This window comes from Lethenteron reissneri, chromosome 10 (assembly GCF_015708825.2).
Source record: "Lethenteron reissneri isolate LAM-NWPU_2019-01 chromosome 10, ASM1570882v1, whole genome shotgun sequence".
In the NCBI taxonomy this organism is placed as follows: domain Eukaryota; kingdom Metazoa; phylum Chordata; class Hyperoartia; order Petromyzontiformes; family Petromyzontidae; genus Lethenteron; species Lethenteron reissneri.
Genome location: NC_083788.1, coordinates 4,431,042 through 4,450,197, shown reverse-complemented (window position 1 = coordinate 4,450,197; position 19,156 = coordinate 4,431,042). Strand labels below are relative to the sequence as shown.

Below are 19,156 nucleotides of genomic sequence, written 5' to 3'. Positions count from 1 at the left end.
CCACTACAACTACAAGCACTACAACTACAACCACTACAACAACTACAACCACAAGTACAAAAACCACTTCAACAACCACTACAACTACAATCACAACAAGCACCACAACACCTACAGCCACAAGCACAACACCTAGGACCATTACAACTACAAGCACTACAACCACTACAACTAACTATAGCCACAACTACAACCACTACAACAACCACTACAACTACAATCACAACAAGCACTACAACCACTACAACTAAACTACAGCCGCAACTACAACCACTACAACTAACTACAACCACAAGCACAACAACTACAACCACTACAAGCACAACAACCACTACAACCACAACCACAAGCACTACAACCATTACAACAACCACTACAACTACAATCACAACAAGCACTACCACAGCCACAACCACAACTACCACAACCACAGCCACGTCCAAAGATCCGCCATATAGCATATGACAGACTGTTGCGACAAGTGCTGTTCGCGAGAGGGGTGGTGTAAGCCAGAACCATTCCCGGCCGCCTTTGCCTCCCCAGTGGTGATGTTTACAAACCGCACCATGTAATGATTTTAAGGCTGAGTCGACCTAGGAGAGGCCCAGGATCGATTCGGATATTCGTCACTGGTGTTGGCTGTGACTGCCACAGTCCCAATCGGAACTTGAATCACAACACTCCCCCCCCCCCATTACCCCTCCCCCTTGACCCCTCCACCACACATCCCCCTCCCATTCCCCCCCCCCCCTTCTCCATTTGCCCCCTTTCCTTCCCATCTCCCCCTGCCCCTCCTCCTCGACCCCCCCTCCCATCCCCCTCCCCCTCCATCCCCCACCCCCCTCCCACCCCCCCATACCCCTCCCCCTTTATCTCCCCCTGCCCCTCCCCCTTTATCTCCCCATGCCCCTCCCACCCCCCCCTGCCCCTCCCCCTTTATCTCCCCATGCCCCTCCCACCCCCCCCTGCCCCTCCCCCTTAATCTCCCCATGCCCCTCCCATCCTCCAATGCCCCTCCCCCTTTATCTCCCCATGCCCCTCCCACCTCCCCCTGCCCCTCCCCCTTTATCTCCCCATGCCCCTCCCACCCCCCCTGCCCCTCCCCCTTTATCTCCCCATGCCCCTCCCACCCCCCCTGCCCCTCCCCCTTTATCTCCCCATGCCCCTCCCACCCCCCCTGCCCCTCCCCATTTATCTCCCAATGCCCCTCCCACCTCCCCCTGCCCCTCCCCCTTTATCCCACCGTGCCCCGCCCATCCCACAAATGGCCTTCCTCCTCCACTGCCCCCCCCCCCACCTCTGCACCTTCCCATACCCCAATGCCCCTCCCCCTTCATGCCCCTTCTCTTCCCCCCCCCTCCCCGCTGCCACCCAGGAGAGCTCGAAGCTTCAGCAGCGCATGATCGGGGAGGCCTTCGAGGCGCTGTCCCAGGTGCTGGAGGGCCGCAAGCGGGCCCTGACGGCCGCCGTGCAGGCCCAGCAGGAGGTGCGGGCGCGCGCCATCCGTGCGCGGGTGGCGCGGCTCACCCAGCGCGTCGACGACGCCTCCAAGCTGGTGGAGGCGGCGCTGCAGCTGCTCGAAGAGCCGGGCGCCGCCAAGTTCCTCCAGGTGTGGCCGCGGTTCGAACCCCCCCCGGCGGGGGCCGGGCCTGGATAATGCCACGACTACGCGCGCGGTGCATTCTGGGATTACGTGAATGTCACGCACTCCCGGAAGGCCTTGGCGGGGGCGGGGGGGGGGAGTGCCAATGGTCTGTGTGAGAGATGTATTTGTTCACTTTGAGGGATGGAGATGTGAAGGGAGTGCGTCGGTCTGCTTGTATAGATTATGAATGTTAATGATAGTAATTAAAGGAACTCCTAGTTGTGGAAATAGATAAGAGTATAAAATATGCTGGAAGTGATGTGAAGAGGAGATGTGGGGGAGGGATCGCACGCAGATGCTGTGAAACTCCCCTGCCGTGGGCGTTGGTTCGGAGCCCGTACCCTGGCAGCACAGCAGAAATGTGGACTCCACCTGCTACCGTCTGTCTGGGATCGAGTGTTGTCCCCTCGCCAGAGGTCGCAACCGGGTACCCGATACCCGTACCCTACCCGATACCCGGCTACCCGTACCCAGCCGGGTACGGGTACGGGTACCCGTTTGCGGCCCTGGTGCGGCCCTGGTGCGGCCGGGTACGGGTACGGGTAGGCCGTGAGTCACTGGTGTGTAACTGTTTGTCACTCATTTCCCAACGTCTTGTCTCTTCTCACAATTCAAGTTCTTAGAATCAACCCACCCGCGCCTGCAACATGGCTTCATCCCAGAGGTCGCAATCAGGTACCCGATACCCGTACCCTACCCGTACCCAGCCGGGTACGGGTAGGGTACGGGTACGGCCGGGTACGGGTACGGGTACCCGTTTGCGACCCTGGTGCGGCCGGGTACGGGTACGGGTAAGGAATCAAAACCCGTTTGCGACCTCTGCCCCTCGCGCACGTCGGTTTTCTCCAGTTGCTTCGGTTTCCTCCCACATGCAAACATGCAAACACCTTCATATGGATGGGCAGAGCTTGGGCAACTGTTGGTAGCGCCAGTGTCTGCCTGCCTGCTCTTCTGCGGCTCCAGCTCGTACCTCCGATTCGTCCTCTCTCCGACAGCGAATGAACACTGTGGGAGCAGCAGCAGCAGCCGCAGCAGCAGCAGCGCATTAGAAGCTAAATTAGCTGATTATAATATTAAGATTCTCAGAGACCGCAGATGGGAAGGTGATACGCGGTTACGTTTGGGGGGAGGCTGGTGATGATGTTGGGGGTGCGTGGGGTGGTGGAGGTGGTGGTGAAGCCCTTGGGTGAGGAGGGTCTGGCATGCAGAGGTGGTGGTACTTACGGAAGCCCGTGGGACCCATGGGACCCGTGGAATCCGTCCGTCGTTTGTGTTGTTTACCTTTGCCGATGGTTGACTCATTTCCCTGCCCTCTCCATATTTCCCGCAGAGTGCCACGGGCCTCATCGTAAGGTCAGTCGAGGGAAGTGGGTCAGCTCTGTGTGTGTACGTGGTCAGAGGGTCATGACCTCATGGACTGGGGTCATGACCCCCACCGTGTGTGACTGTGTGTGTGCGTGACTGGCGTTAACTGCGACTGACTGGTTTGTGTGTGTGACTCTCTGTGACTTGTGTTTTTGTGTGACTGTTTCTGTGAATGTACGTGTGACTGTGTGTGCTTGTGACTGTTAGACCTACATTTCTGCTTTATTGATCCGGTCAAGGCCTATGATACCATCAGTAGGCCTGGGCTCTGGGTTGTTCTTCGTGCTTTCGGAGTCCCTGACCCTCTGCTCACGATCATTAAGGACCTTCATGATGGTGAGCGGGCCCGGGTTAAACTACGTGGCCGGGAGTCAGAGCCTTTCCCTGTACACCTTGGGGTGCGACAGGGATGTCCTCTGGCTCCCACATTATTTAACATCTATTTTGACCACGTAGTTCGTGAAGCCTTCAATAGCTGTACCGGGGGAATCTCCATTTGGTACAAATATAATGGGAGGCTGATCGATGCCCGGGTGCAATCAAGGGATGGCTCCCTATTGGTCAACCACGTTATGTATGCCGATGATTTGGTAATAGCTGCTCATTCAGAGGAGGAGTTGGAGACGCTGCTGCTGAGACTGGAGCGTGCCACTAAGAGGTGGGGCCTTACCATCAGCCCCACCAAAACTAAGCACCTGCCTGGGTATTTTGTACCATTGGACACTCCACCCCCACAACTCCCAATCGGTGATGGGGCAGTAGTGGAGAGAGTAGAGAGTTTCCCATACCTGGGCAGTGTGCTTATGACCGGCTCCAGTTTAACAGCAGAGGTCTCACTCCGAATCAGTCGAGCGGCAATATCTTTTCATCGGTTGCGTAACGCTGTGTGGAAGCTACCTGGTCTGTCGCTCCGCACGACGCTTCAAGTTTTCTCGGCCACAGTCATTCCCTCCCTTCTCTACGCTTGCGAAACGTGGACCCCCCTAATGGAGCATCTTCGCCGGTGGGAAACATTTAGGCTGGCCTGCCTACGATCCATCCTGGGTTTAACCAGGCTGGATTGTGTGAGGAGCTCACAAATCCTTGAAAGATCTGGGCAAAGTCCCATCGGTGAGCTCCTCCGGCAGGCAAGGCTGCGTTGGCTGGGTCATGTAGCCCGCATGCCCAGCCACCGCATTCCGAAACAGCTTTTGTTCAGCCGGATCGAGGGGGCTAAACGGGCGCGGCATGGGCTAGAGAAGAGATGGAGTGATGTGGTACAGGAGGACGTGGAGCTGAATGGACTTGCCGATGACTGGTACCAGCTGTGTCAAGATCGGCCTCTGTGGAGGAGGCTCGTGTAGGACGCTACTGGGCAGTTGGAGGCAGTCGCCCTCCAGCAACAACGGAGGGCGGAGGAGCGACGATCACAACAACGAGCGGAGCGCCGGGTGGCTAAAGCACAGCAAGTTGGCACAGTAGGGGGCACAGGTGGTGCCTCAGCCAGTCATCTCAGTCAGTCGACCCGTGGCAACTGGGTCTGCCCCGTGACCTCCTGCCAGCGGGCGTTCGACACTTCACGTGGCCTCAAGGTGCACATGGCCTGGCACAAGCGTCGTGGTGACGTCACCGCCACTTAGTGGCGAATGGCGGTTGTTGTTGCTTGTGACTGTTGTGGGGAGCGGTAGCGTAGTGGTATACGCACTGCGCTACGAATCCGAGTTTGATTCCCACTCACGGCCACCAACACCTGGTGATCACTATTATCTGAACTGCTCCTGGGCCTCCCCTAGGTCGACTCGGCCTCAAATTAGTACCTGGTGCGGTGTGTAGTTAACATCGCCACTCGGGAGACAATGGGCGCTGTGCATGGTGATGGCCACCTCACCCCCTTATGTGTGCCGGCCTTCATAGGTGCTCGCTCACAGCACTCGCCCTAAAAGTCTGTGAAGGAGTATACGGCGGTTGTGTGTTGCTTGTGACTGTGCGTGCAACTGTTGTGCAACGGTTAGCGCGCTGCGCTCCGAATGTGATCACCTGAGTTCGATTCCTGGCCACACCTAATATCAGCGCCATCCAATCCGTTGCTGGACTCCCTCTTCAGTTCGGTGCGGTGTGAATGCGGGTGGGCGGGCGGGCGTGTTGGAGGGCCGTGGGCCCCACTCGTGCTCCTTGGCGGCCTTGACGGGCACCGGCGCGCTGTGGCGTGTGGCGGGCGCAGGATGTCCGAAGTGGCCACCGCCGTGGACGCCCTCCCCGCGGGGTCGGGGGTCGATGACCTCGGCAAGTTCCGCGTCGACTTCTCCCGCGAGGCCGACATCCTGCGGAGACTCGACTTCGTGCCGGGTGAGGCCCGGTGGGAGAAGGGCGGGGGGTAGGGGAGGGGGGGCAGGTCGGGGTTTTGGGCAGGGGGGGGGGTGGTTTCTACAGTCGGAGGATCACAGTGTCAAGGTTAGACACAATGTTCGGGGTTCATCAGTACGTGACGTCGTCATCTCATCCCATTGGGGTTCCTACCAGAGTGGGGTCCCTCTCCTTCCCTTCATGAGCCCCCTTCTTACGGGACTCGTGGGCAACGCCCCGGCCACTCCACCTTCCCTTTCTGTGTGACGATGCAGACGAGGTGACGGCGGTGGAGGAGAAAGTGGAGGAGCCGAGTGGTGAGGTCAAGGAGACGGCAGAAGTAGCGTCGGCGGCGGCGGTGGCGGCGACGGCAACAGCAGCAGCGGTGGCGGCGGCGGCGGCGACGACGACGACAGCGGCGACGGTGGCGGCGGCGACGACGACGACGACAGCGGCGACGGTGGCGGTGGCGGCGGCGGCGGCGGCGGGGGCTCAAGGCGAGGCCTCCGTTGGGCCGGGGGAGCCCCCGACAACGTTGGGGCCCGAGGAGGGGCCTCCACAGCCGGGACCCAGGGGCACCGACCCCGACCCGGGCTCGAACCCTAACGCCGCGGACTCCACGGCCATCGAGTCGGCGCGGGGGGAGCGGAGCAGGGAGCCGGAGGTGAGGGCGGGGTGCCAGGGTGCCAATTGTGAGCCTACTTGACGCAGGGATTTGAGCAAGATTCATCGACATTTGGTGCCACCAGCTCCGGCTGCCACCTGTCCCTGGTTTCCCCAGGACTGTCCGTCGTCCTCCTGTTGAGATAGTTGTAGGTGAGCGAGTGAGTAGGTGGGCAGGTCACCAACACCGGTGACATTTATCTGAACCGGTCCTGGTCCTCCGCTAGGTAGACTCGGCCTTAAAATTAGTTCCTGGTGCAGTGTGCAGACATCAGCACTATGGAGACAAAGGCGGCCGAGCGTGGTGCTGGCCACCCACCCCCCTCGTGTGCCGTGCCGGCATTCATAGGTGCTCACTTAACAGCACTTGCCCCGACGGTCTGTTAAGGCTACACGGGTGATCTTTGCCTTTGTGTACAGCTGCGGTCGTACAAGATCCCCTCGGCGGGGGCAGGTCCACGGCAGGACCCCCCTCAGCCCGCCGCCACCCCCGGTGGGGTACCAAGGGGACCCGGGGTCGTGCGGAGCGCGGCACGGGGGCCGCCGACGTCACCCTCTTTGTGGCCAGGAGGCGGGGGGGGCCCCCCACCCCGAGGCGGCCTGTCGATGAAGGTGAGTTGGGGGGGGGGCCCAGAGGATCCTGAGCGGAAACGGGTGTTTTGCGTTGCAAAGGGGGGTCGCTTCCGTTAATCACGTAATATAATTGCGATCGACGATTATAATAATGAATTCAACTCGTGTCACGCTGCGCGCCCCTCGTATCCGCTCCTCGCTCTCGTAGAGAGAGAGCGAGGAGGGGTGATGACGCGGAGATGCGATGAGGAGTCGTCACAGACGAGCAGGGAAGGCAGCAACCGTGCGGTGGGGAGCCGGCGCTGACCAACAGTTGCCCAAGATCTGGAATCCTCCATATACTAAGGCGTTATCGGGCATTTAACGGGCGTTTATGATGCATGTGGGAGGAAAGGAGCGCCATGGTGGCTAGGAGATGTTAACTACCTCGCCTGGCATACAGGAGGTCGTGGGTTCGATCCCGACCCTGATGCCTGCTGCTGTATATTTGGAGTTTGCTTGTCTCTGGCTCCGCCGGTTATTCCCTCCACATTTAGAATCAACACGTAAGTTTTGAGTATTTGGCTGCTATAAATTCCCACATGATAAGCCACTTCGTTGAGCTATGATTTGTGGTCGCTTAAGAAAAAAAGCTACACAACTCAGTGGGCCTTACCTGGTAAAATAAAAATAAAATAGTTAATAGTTTAAACCGGAGAGCACCCGTAGAATAACCGCACTTGCAGGCAGGTGTGGAGTCTTCGTTTTTTCTGTGCCGCCCTCTCCCGGCGAGCCACGAGTATTACACCTCCAAGGCGCCCACCCTCGGGCAAGAAGGGAGGTTTGACAGCATTAGTGCGGTGATCCACAACCCTGCCTCACTGCCAGAGGTCGCAATCGGGTACCCGATACCCGTACCCTACCCGATACCCGTACCCTACCCGATACCCGGCTACCCGTACCCGTTTGTGACCCTGGTGTGGCCGGGTACGGGTACGGGTAGGCCGTGAGTCACTGGTGAGTAACTGTCACTCATTTCCCAACGTCTTGTCTCTTCTCACAATTCAAGTTGCTAGAATCAACCCACCCGCGCCTGCAACATGGCTTCATCTCAGAGGTCGCAAACGGGTACCCGTACCCGTACCCTGCCCGATACCCGGCCGGGTACGGGTAGCCGGGTATCGGGTAGGGTAAGGGTACGGGTACCCATTTGCGACTTTGTTGCGGCCGGGTACGGGTACGGGTAAGGAATCAAAACCCGTTTGCGACCTCTGCTCACTGCTGTCTCTACACAGGGCTGGATCACGGGCAGCCACGCGCATAACCACCACCGCCAAACCTCGAGTTGACCAGCGGAAAATCTGCGATGATCGTGACAACGATTATCGTGATTATCCTGACTGTTCTGATCACGCGTGTGTGAGTGCGAACACGCGTGTGGGTGCGAACACGCGTGTCTACCAGGTAAGGCCCACTGGCTATCACAAATGATAGCTCAACGAAGTGGCTTATCACGTGGAGATTTATAACAGCCAAATACTCTAAATGTGCGATGTTGATTCTAAATGCGGAGGTTGGGAAATCCGGAGGACCCGGAGAAAAATCCACGCGACCACGGGGAGAGAGAGAGCGAGAAAGACGAAAACTCCAAATAGTCAGGCGTGTCGAGGTCGGGGTCGGGATCGAACCCACGACCTCCTCCATGCCAGGCGAGGTAGTTAACATCTTGCACCCCTAACACACACGTGTGTGTCACGTGTGTGTCACGTGTGTGTCAGGCCCTGGCCGTGCGCGTGCCCCTCCTGCTCTGTGCGGCGGCGCTCTGGGAGATGTGGGGGTGCTACGAATACCTCGCCCTCACCCGCCTGCAGGGGGGGGGGGCCTGCCCCTGATGGGGGGGGGTGGGGGGATAGATGGGGTGTGGGGGGGGGGCGACCCCAACCCACCAACACCCCCCACCAACCCCCTTCCTCCACCACCCCCCTTCCCCCCAGAGGAGACTCGCACAGGTAATGGGAGGGGCGAGGGGTGTGGTGGTGGTGGTAGAGTTGGGGGGGGGGCGAAGGGGGGCTCTTGCCCCCCCCCCCGCTAATGCCGCTTTATCGTCAGAATATTTATTTGGACCAGAAGTATGAATGTTGCAATTTCACCGCAAGATGCTCCAACAATCCCAACCAACGTCTGTGCGGCATGTTAACCGCGGTCACATCTGCTCGTGTTGTTCAGAATCAGAATGTTTATTCGTATTGGAGGAATCCGATGAGTTGTAAAGCTCTTCTTCTCACAGATGTATCAGCAGGGGCGCGTCAGAGCGTTACAACAGCAAAACTACAGTAACACAATGGGAGTAGCAAAGTAGAGAAAACAAGGGGTAAGCAAGCCACTAAATATAAATAACACTGTTTCGATTTAAAGCTTTCGTGACTGCAGGGATTCATCTTCTTGGTTCTTTCGGTAAAGTCACGTAGAATGGAAATAATAAAATAATAAAAATAAAACATAATAAAATAATTCTCACGACGTTTCGGCCACAACGCAAGCAGCCGTCCTCAGGTGAAGAACAGGTCTGTCAGAAAAACAGCGTCTGAATTCAGACGCTGTCTTTGAAGAACAGGTCGGTCAGAAAGACAGCGTCATTCAGACGCTGTCTTTCTGACAGACCTGTTCTTTATCTGAGGACGGCTGCTTGCGTTGTGGCCGAAACGTCGTCAGAATTATTTTATTATGTTTTATTTTTATTATTTTATTATTTCTATTCTACGTGACTTTACCGAAAGAACCAAGAAGATTAATAACACTGGTCAACAACAAAAAAACAAAAAAATTCTGGCCTGGACTTTTGCAGCTGTTCTAGACTAATTTCAGGGTGCTGATTCCAAATCTGATCTCAGATTTGCTCTATCACATCTTGTTTTTATGCTATCGGCATACCACATTTTCATTGATTTTACCCGAACTTAACTCTGTCACTTACGATTGCAAGTTGTTGCGAGTCAGTGACTGCTTTAGTGTTAAAATATGGTGCTGTATTTTTAGGATAGTGTGTTTATAATATCATTTTATGTAGATATCCACATTTATTTAATATTTTTCTTCTGCAGTTTTTATTGAAAATGCAATTTTTGATATCTCAAAAACCTGATGTGATAGACAAAAACTGATGCCAGATTTGGAATCAGCACCCCAAAATTACCGTAAAACCGTTGGAATACCTTATGCCAGAAACAGTGTGTTGACCAGTGTAATTAACAGATGAAGTTGTCTTTGAAACGGATTGGCCTGCACCAGTGACAGCTGCCTTCTCTATGGCCTCGCCTCAACACCAATGTCAGGGGCACAGTAACAAAGACGACGCACGGATCAGAGCACTTACAGCTCGGGTTGCAAAACGTATCTACGTGGTGTTTGGACATCTTAACACGTTGTTGTTATTGCCAGAAAGGTGTAAAACACCGACTATTATTTTCGCAGATTTGGAATCAGCACCCCAAAATTACCGTAAAACCGTTGGAATACCTTATGCCAGAAAAAGTGTGTTGACCAGTGTTAGTAATCCATTCACTAATTACATAGGTGCGATTTAGCAAGCTTGGGCAAGGCTGCAATGAATATTGGACATCTCGCCAGGACGCTGTATAGCGAGTAAGCACACACAGGTACAGAGGATGTGGTGTGTGCTGGGCCGCTGTGTAGGCAGCCTGGAGTAGGTGGCACGCGCCTCCTCATTAGTAGCCACAGCGATGGTGAGATAGGCGTGTACTGGGTGTGGTGCAAAGGTCGCAAACGGGTTTTGATTCCTTACTCGTACCCGTACCCGGCCGCACTAGGGTCGCAAACGGGTACCTGTACCCGGCCGGGTACAGGTACGGGTTACCCGTACCCTACCCGATACCCGGCCGGATACGGGTAGACGGGTATCGGGTAGGGTACGGGTATCGGGTACCCGATTGCGACCTCTTGGATGAAGCCATGTTGCAGGCGCGGGTGGGTTGATTCTAGGAACTTGAATTGTGAGAAGAGACAAGACGTGGGGAAATGAGTGACAAACGGTTACTCACCAGTGACTCACGGCCTTCTCACTCATTGGTTGGGGTGAGTCACGTGCGGCTACCCGTACCCGGCCGCACCAGGGTCGCAAACGGGTACCCGTACCCGTACCTGGCCGGGTACGGGTAGCCGGGTATCGGGTAGGGTACGGGTATCGGGTACCCGATTGCGACCTCTGGTGTGGTGTGCTGGATGAATGAAAACACTTCCTGGGTTGCTGCACCTGAACACAACCTCCCCCGCCCTGCATTCGACACATTCCCCGACCACCACCACCCCGACCACCACCGTCATCATCATCATCACTCTGCTCGTTAACCCAGGATAGCCTCACCGAGCCCCAAGACTCGTTTCGGGAGGGTCCTGCCAAGTTTTCGCAGTCGGGGGATGCCGGTGTTACTCCTCTGGTTTGCTCGTGATTATTTTAGCCAATGGGACGTTTTTTGGCCAAGAGCATGCGCACAATCTCAGCCAATACCAGCCGCCTAAATGCACACGGTGTCCATACGCACTCTGTTCATCACGCAGCTCCTCTGCATTTGAACAATCTATGTTAATTCTCCCCTGCTTGTATGTGTATGCATGTTCAACTACTTTTGGCGCCTTACGCAGTTAACCGCGCTAGTTGGAGGTGCTTAAGAGTGTACACGGTGCTCGTTTAACAGCACGTGCCCCCAACAGTCTCTGTGGGCTACCTGGGGGATCTTTGTTGTGTGCTGTGAGTGTTGTTGTGCCCACACGTGCATGCGTTTGTGTCTGTGGTGAGCGGTTAGTGCACTCACGCTGCAAACTTGCCGGCCTGTGTTCGATCCCTCCTCGTGGCCAGCAACATCGGTGGTTAATATCTGAACTGGTCCTGGGCCCCTCCCCTAGGTCGGCTTAGCCTTAAATGAGTACCTGATTCATCGTGTGACCATGGCCCGGTGCGATCCGTAAACATCTCCACGAGGGAGACAAAGGCGGCCAGGCGCGATGCTGGCCACCCTACCGCCATCATTCGTGCACCATGGCCAGCCTTAATAGGCGCTCGCTAACAGCACTTGCCTCGACAGCTTGTGTAGGCTACACGGCGTTGGGGTGCGGCATCTTTATCTTCGTGTCTCTCCAGGAGGAACGGAACGATGCCGGGACAATGAATGGAGGAGTAGGAGGAGGAGGAGGGACCGGGACCGCGACCGCCACCTCCGCTGGTACCGGCGCCGCTTCTCGATTGTCGGAAGGAGGTCGCGAGTCCCTCCGGGAGGAACGGAAAGACGCGGGAACCACGAACGGAGCAGGGGCCGGTGCCGGGATCGGTTCTTGGTGGGCGGAAGAAGACCCCGAGTCGTCGGACGGGAACTCGACGTTCGTTTTCTCGTTCGCGTGGCTCAACTCGCAGCACAAGTAGCCCTGGAGGGAGCGGAGGGTGGGGGGGCTTGGTTATGAGGTTGGTGCTGCAGCTGTGATTGGGCAGGGTGAGGGAGTCTGGGTATCTTGTGTGAGCCTATGAATCTGAGTATAGGGTTCTGTGTGAGGATGGGTCTCTGAGTGAGTCTATGGGTCACGAGGCGAGATGGTGGTGGGGACTGTCAGGTCGAGTCTGAGTGAGTCTATGAGTCTGAATGAGTGAGTCTATGGGTGTGAATGAGTGAGTTTGAGTCTGAATGAGTGAGTCTGTGCGTCTGAATGAGTGAGTCTGCATCTGAATGAGTGAGTCTATGGGTGTGAATGAATGAGTCTATGGGTCTATGACTGAGTCTATAGGGCTCTGTGATTATGGGTCTGAATGAGTGAGTCTGTGAGTCTGAATGAGTGAGTCTGTGAATCTGAATGAGTGAGTCTATGGGACTGAATGAGTGAGTCTGTGGGTCTGAATGAGTGAGTCTGTGCGTCTGAATGAGTGAGTCTATCGGTCTGAATGAGTGAGTCTATGGGTCTGAATGAGTGAGTCTGTGCGTCTGAATGAATAAGTCTATCGGTTTGAATGAGTGAGTCTATGCATCTGAATGAGTGAGTCTATGCGTCTAAATGAGTGAGTCTATGTGTCTGAATGAGGGAGTCGATGCGTCTGAATGAGTGAGTCTATGGGTCTGAATGAGTGAGTCTGTGGGTCTGAATGAGTGAGTCTATGCGTCTGAATGAGTGAGTCTGGGTCTGAATGAGTGAGTCTATGCGTCTGAATGAGTGAGTCTGACCGTACTATCCGCCAAGCGGTTTCTCCCACTACACAGAAGAAACAGCCACATGAAACTCCGACCAAAACTATCACGTTACCATACATAGCAGGCGTGACCAAAAAGATCTCCAAAATTCTTAACAAACATAAGATCCAAGTCCGATTCAGTACAGTGCATAAAATCCGTGATCTGATTCCATCTGTGAAGGATGTCGTTCCTGACTTACAGTATCCTGGAGTCTACAAATTGAGTTGCATTTGTGGTGATTGCTACATTGGTGAAACAAAACGTCATGTGGCTGATCGTGTCCGCGAGCACAAGTCAGATCTGAAACACGGCAGAACTGATTCTTCGGCCGTTGCCGATCATTGCTACAACTCGGCGGGCTCTCATGAAATTGTCTTTTCCGAGACCAAGGTTCTCTGCAAACCTCCTGGCTACCATCAAAGGTTTGTACACGAAGCCATACAAATATACAAACACAGACATAATTTCAACCGTGATGATGGGTACAAACTCAGTAATCATTGGAAAGATGTTATTAACCACGCAAAAAAGACTTAATTACACTTTTTTGGACCATCTTATCTGACAGGCACTATTTTAATTAATTTACTTCACCGAGTGTTAACATCTCCACGTGCAGTCTTTTATCACCGCTCAACCTCCGCCCCGACACGTTTCCATTCATTGTGTTGAGCACTGCGTGATGTCTTTGATCACCGCTCACCCTCCGTCCCGACACGTCTCCATTCATTGTGTTGAGTGCTGCGTGCAGTCTTTGATCGCCGCACACCCTCCGTCCCGACACGTTTCCACTCATTGTGTTGAGCACTGCGTGCAGTCTTTGATCGCCGCTCCTCCTCCCTCCCGATACGTTTCCATTCATTGTGTTGAGCACTGCGTGCAGTCTTTGATCACCGCTCCTCCTCCCCCCCGATACGTTTCCATTCATTGGCTACCACAGTCTGATAAGCTCTCCAACCCCCCCCCTCTCCACCTCCCTTCAACTTGCTTATAAGGGATTACATCTTGAATAATTGCTTCACTTGATGCAGCTAATTCGGCTGTGACGGTCCCACCTGATGACGGAGACTTGTGTTGCCTCCGAAACGTCGTTATTTTTATTTTATTTTTATTTTGGATGTTTTACTTACGTGACTTAACCGAAAAAACCTAAGAATATGAGTCTGGGTCTGAATGAATGAGTCTATCGGTTTGAATGAGTGAGTCTATGCATCTGAATGAGTGAGTCTATGAGTCTGAATGAGTGAGTCTATGGGTCTGAATGAGTGAGTCTATGGGTCTGAATGAGTGAGTCTATGGGTCTGAATGAGTGAGTCTATGCGTCTGAATGAGTGAGTCTATGAGTCTGAATGAGTGAGTCTATGGGTCTGAATGAGTGAGTATGGGTCTGAATGAGTGAGTCTATGAGTCTGAATGAGTGAGTCTATGGGTCTGAATGAGTGAGTCTATGCATCTGAATGAGTGAGTCTATGGGTCTGAATGAGTGAGTCTATGGGTCTGAATGAGTGAGTCTATGGGTCTGAAGGAGTGAGTCTGTGCGTCTGAATGAGTGAGTCTATTGGTCTGAATGAGTAAGTCTATTGGTCTGAATGAGTGAGTCTATGAGTCTGAATGAGTGAGTTTATGGGTCTGAATGAGTGAGTCTATGGGTCTGAATGAGTGAGTCTGTGCGTCTGAATGAGTGAGTCTATTGGTCTGAATGAGTGAGTCTGTGAGTCTGAATGAGTGAGTCTGTGGGTGTGAATGAGTGAGTCTATTGGTCTGAATGAGTGAGTCTATGCATCTGAATGAGTGAGTCTATTGGTCTGAATGAGTGAGTCTGTGAGTCTGAATGAGTGAGTCTGTGCGTCTGAATGAGTGAGTCTATTGGTCTGAATGAGTGAGTCTATGCATCTGAATGAGTCTATGGGTCTGAATGAGTGAGTCTATGGGTCTGAATGAGTGAGATTGTGGGTCTGAATGAGTGAGTCTGTGGGTCTGAATGAGTGAGTCTGTGGGTGTGAATGAGTGAGTCTGTGGGTGTGAATTGAGTGAGTCTGTGAGTCTGAATGAGTGAGTCTGTGAGTCTGAATGAGTGAGTCTGTGGGTCTGAATTAGTGAGTCTATGAGTCTGAATGAGTGAGTCTATGGGTCTGAATGAGTGAGTCTTTGAGTCTGAATGAGTGAGACTATGGGTCTGAATGAGTGAGTCTGTGGGTCTGAATTAGTGAGTCTATGAGTCTGAATGAGTGAGTCTATGGGTCTGAATGAGTGAGTCTTTGAGTCTGAATGAGTGAGACTATGGGTCTGAATGAGTGAGTCTATGGGTCTGAATGAGTGAGTCTGTGGGTCTGAATGAGTGAGTCTATGGGTCTGAATGAGTGAGTCTATGGGTCTAAATGAGTGAGTCTATGTGTCTGAATGAGTGAGTCTATGTGTCTGAATGAGGGAGTCGATGCGTCTGAATGAGTGAGTCTATGGGTCTGAATGAGTAAGTCTATGCGTCTGAATGAGTGAGTCTATGTGTCTGAATGAGTGAGTCTATGGGTCTGAATGAGTGAGTCTGTGGGTCTGAATGAGTGAGTCTGTGGGTCTGAATGAGTGAGTCTATGCGTCTGAATGAGTGAGTCTATGGGTCTGAATGAGTGAGTCTGTGGGTCTGAATGAGTGAGTCTATGGGTCTGAATGAGTGAGTCTATGGGTCTAAATGAGTGAGTCTATGTGTCTGAATGAGTGAGTCTATGTGTCTGAATGAGGGAGTCGATGCGTCTGAATGAGTGAGTCTATGGGTCTGAATGAGTGAGTCTATGTGTCTGAATGAGTGAGTCTATGTGTCTGAATGAGGGAGTCGATGCGTCTGAATGAGTGAGTCTATGGGTCTGAATGAGTAAGTCTATGCGTCTGAATGAGTGAGTCTATGTGTCTGAATGAGTGAGTCTATGGGTCTGAATTAGTGAGTCTGTGGGTCTGAATGAGTGAGTCTGTGGAGTGAGTCTATGGGTCTGAATGAGTGAGTCTATGTGTCTGAATGAGTGAGTCTTATGTGTCTGAATGAGGGAGTCGATGCGTCTGAATGAGTGAGTCCTATGGGTCTGAATGAGTAAGTCTATGCGTCTGAATGAGTGAGTCTATGTGTCTGAATGAGTGAGTCTATGGGTCTGAATTAGTGAGTCTGTGGGTCTGAATGAGTGAGTCTGTGGGTCTGAATGAGTGAGTCTATGCGTCTGAATGAGTGAGTCTGGGTCTGAATGAGTGAGTCTATGCGTCTGAATGAGTGAGTCTGGGTCTGAATGAATGAGTCTATGGGTCTGAATGAGTGAGTCTATGCGTCTGAATGAGTGAGTCTGGGTCTGAATGAGTGAGTCTATGCGTCTGAATGAGTGAGTCTGGGTCTGAATGAATGAGTCTATCGGTTTGAATGCGTGAGTCTATGTGTCTGAATGAGTGAGTCTATGTGTCTGAATGAGTGAGTCTATTGGTCTGAATGAGTGAGTCTATGAGTCTGAATGAGTGAGTTTATGGGTCTGAATGAGTGAGTCTATGGGTCTGAATGAGTGAGTCTGTGCGTCTGAATGAGTGAGTCTATTGGTCTGAATGAGTGAGTCTATGTGTCTGAATGAGTGAGTCTATGGGTCTGAATGAGTGAGTCTATGGGTCTGAATGAGTGAGTCTATGTGTCTGAATGAGTGAGTCTATGGGTCTGAATGAGTGAGTCTATGCGTCTGAATGAGTGAGTCTATGGGACTGAATGAGTGAGTCTGTGAGTCTGAATGAGTGAGTCTATGGGACTGAATGCGTGAGTCTGGGTCTGAATGAGTGAGTCTATGGGTCTGAATGAGTGAGTCTGTGTCTGAATGAGTGAGTCTATGGGTCTGAATGAGTGAGTCTGTGTCTGAATGAGTGAGTCTATGTGTCTGAATGAGTGAGTCTATGGGTCTGAATGAGTGAGTCTATGGGTCTGAATGAGTGAGTCTGTGTCTGAATGAGTGAGTCTGGGTCTGAATGAGTGAGTCTATGCGTCTGAATGAGTGAGTCTATGGGTCTGAATGAGTGAGTCTATGGGTCTAAATGAGTGAGTCTATGGATATGAATGAGTGAGTCTGTGGGTCTGAATGAGTGGGTCTGTGGGTCTGAATGAGTGAGTCTGGGTCTGAATGAGTGAGTCTATGTGTCTGAATGAGTGAGTCTATGCGTCTGAATGAGTGAGTCTATGGGTCTGAATGAGTGAGTCTGGGTCTGAATGAGTGAGTCTATGGGTCTGAATGAGTGAGTCTATGGGTCTGAATGAGTGAGTCTGTGGGTCTGAATGAGTGAGTCTATGGGACTGAATGAGTGAGTCTGTGAGTCTGAATGAGTGAGTCTATGGGTCTGAATGAGTGAGTCTATGGGTCTGAATGAGTGAGTCTGTGGGTCTGAATGAGTGAGTCTATGCGTCTGAATGAGTGAGTCTATGGGTCTGAATGAGTGAGTCTATGGGTCTGAATGAGTGAGTCTATGGGTCTGAATGAGTGAGTCTATGGGACTGAATGAGTGAGTCTGTGCGTCTGAATGAGTGAGTCTATGCGTCTGAATGAGTCTGTGCGTCTGAATGAGTGAGTCTATGTGTCTGAATGAGTGAGTCTATGTCTCTGAATGAGTGAGTCTATGTGTCTGAATGAGTGAGTCTATGTGTCTGAATGAGTGAGTCGATGCGTCTGAATGAGTGAGTCTATGTGTCTGAATGAGTGAGTCGATGGGTCTGAATGAGTGAGTCTTTGAGTCGGAATGAGTGAGTCTGGGTCTGAATGAGTGAGTCTATGGGTCTGAATGAGTGAGTCTATGAGTCTGAATGAGTGAGTCTATGGGTCTGAATGAGTGAGTCTGCGTCTGAATGAGTGAGTCTATGCGTCTGAATGAATGAGTATATGGGTCTGAATGAGTGAGTCTATGTGTCTGAATGAGTGAGTCTATGGGACTGAATGAGTGAGTCTGTGAGTCTGAATGAGTGAGTCTATGTGTCTGAATGAGTGAGTCTATGTGTCTGAATGAGTGAGTCTATGGGTCTGAATGAGTGAGTCTATGAGTCTGAATGAGTGAGTCTGGGTCTGAATGAGTGAGTCTGTGGGTCTCTATTCGAATTGAGGATTTGGGACTGAGGCCAGATCTTGGCGCTCGCTGCGTGCCTCGGCTATGCAGCAGCAGCAGCAGCTGCGTGATAGGGCAGAGGAGGCGTTGAAAAGTGTCTCCGCTGATGAACCCGTTGGGAATCGCGAAACAGCTGCGGCAATCGCCATCTCCCCTTCCCGTGAATACTTGGCAGTGAGCCTCCTGAAAGAGGTCTTCGAGACTCGGCGACGCTTGTTTTCTGGGTAAACAACAACAATAATAATAAAAAACATAAAGAGTAAGTTATTTTTTAATCCTTTATATTAAGTTCACTTGCTTGCTTGCTTGCACGCTTACGACCGTGCAAATCTTTCGGTCTTTTTTTAACCCACTTCCCGTGATCCAATCGAGTTGACATTTTGCACACAGACTCGTTGTGCATGACAATGTATTTTCGTGAAAAAAAATTCCAAAATTTTACACTTTTTAGGGAAAAATAAATGATATTTAATTACCAATTGCTTAATGGCGGCATGCATTCATCTGACCCATAGGTGGCAGCCATCTCAAGCCAGAGGACGAGAGGACTCGAGCCGCCACGCATATAAAGGATTTATAGTGAAAAACTTTGTTTTTACGGGTTATTGTCGTTGTGGAGGCAAGCGGGCAGCATATTAGCATGTTTGGCAATGTACGCTGCAACATACAAGCACTCCCCCACTTACGCACATTCGACTTACGAACTTTCAGAGATACGAACAAACCCGGATGTATGTCCAGTTGCCTGTTCGGACCCGAGTCCTAAGTTCAACCGCTGCGCACAAGACGGCGGTGGTGGCATCTGCATCTGCAGAACGTGAAGACACCAGTGGCATCTACATCTGCAGAACGTGAAGACACCAGTGGCATCTACATCTGCAGAACGTGAAGAACCAGTGGCATCTACATCTGCAGAACGTGAAGAACCAGTGGCATCTACATCTGCAGAACGTGAAGAACCAGTGGCATCTACATCTACAGAACGTGAAGAACCAGTGGCATCTACATCTGCAGAACGTGAAGAACCAGTGGCATCTGCATCTGCAGAACGTGAAGAACCAGTGGCATCTACATCTGCAGGAGATTATACAACTTTTAAAGCCATTCCCCCGTGTTTCGTACAACACGCTCGTAAACGACAGGAGTAAAGTTGGACTTATGAACAAATCGACTTGCGAACAAAATCGACTTGCGTACAGTCCTCTTGAATCTTAACTTGTTCGTAAGTAGAGGGGTCTCTGTGTTTGGCTGCAATAAATGTGCACGTGATGATAAC

General features: G+C 52.4%; 1 protein-coding gene across 1 annotated transcript in view; it reads left to right on the top strand.

Moving 5' to 3' along the window:
- The window catches only part of LOC133340845 (tripartite motif-containing protein 54-like), a 29,282-nt gene extending 13,556 nt beyond the window's left edge, over positions 1 to 15,726 (top strand). The window contains 6 exon segments of the mRNA XM_061549277.1: positions 1,376 to 1,609; positions 2,976 to 2,998; positions 5,211 to 5,335; positions 5,608 to 5,996; positions 6,416 to 6,607; positions 11,703 to 15,726. Of these exon segments, the coding sequence (XP_061405261.1) occupies positions 1,376 to 1,609; positions 2,976 to 2,998; positions 5,211 to 5,335; positions 5,608 to 5,996; positions 6,416 to 6,607; positions 11,703 to 11,981 (1,242 nt within the window). The 3' untranslated portion in view covers positions 11,982 to 15,726.
- The last annotated feature ends 3,430 nt before the right edge of the window (positions 15,727 to 19,156 follow it).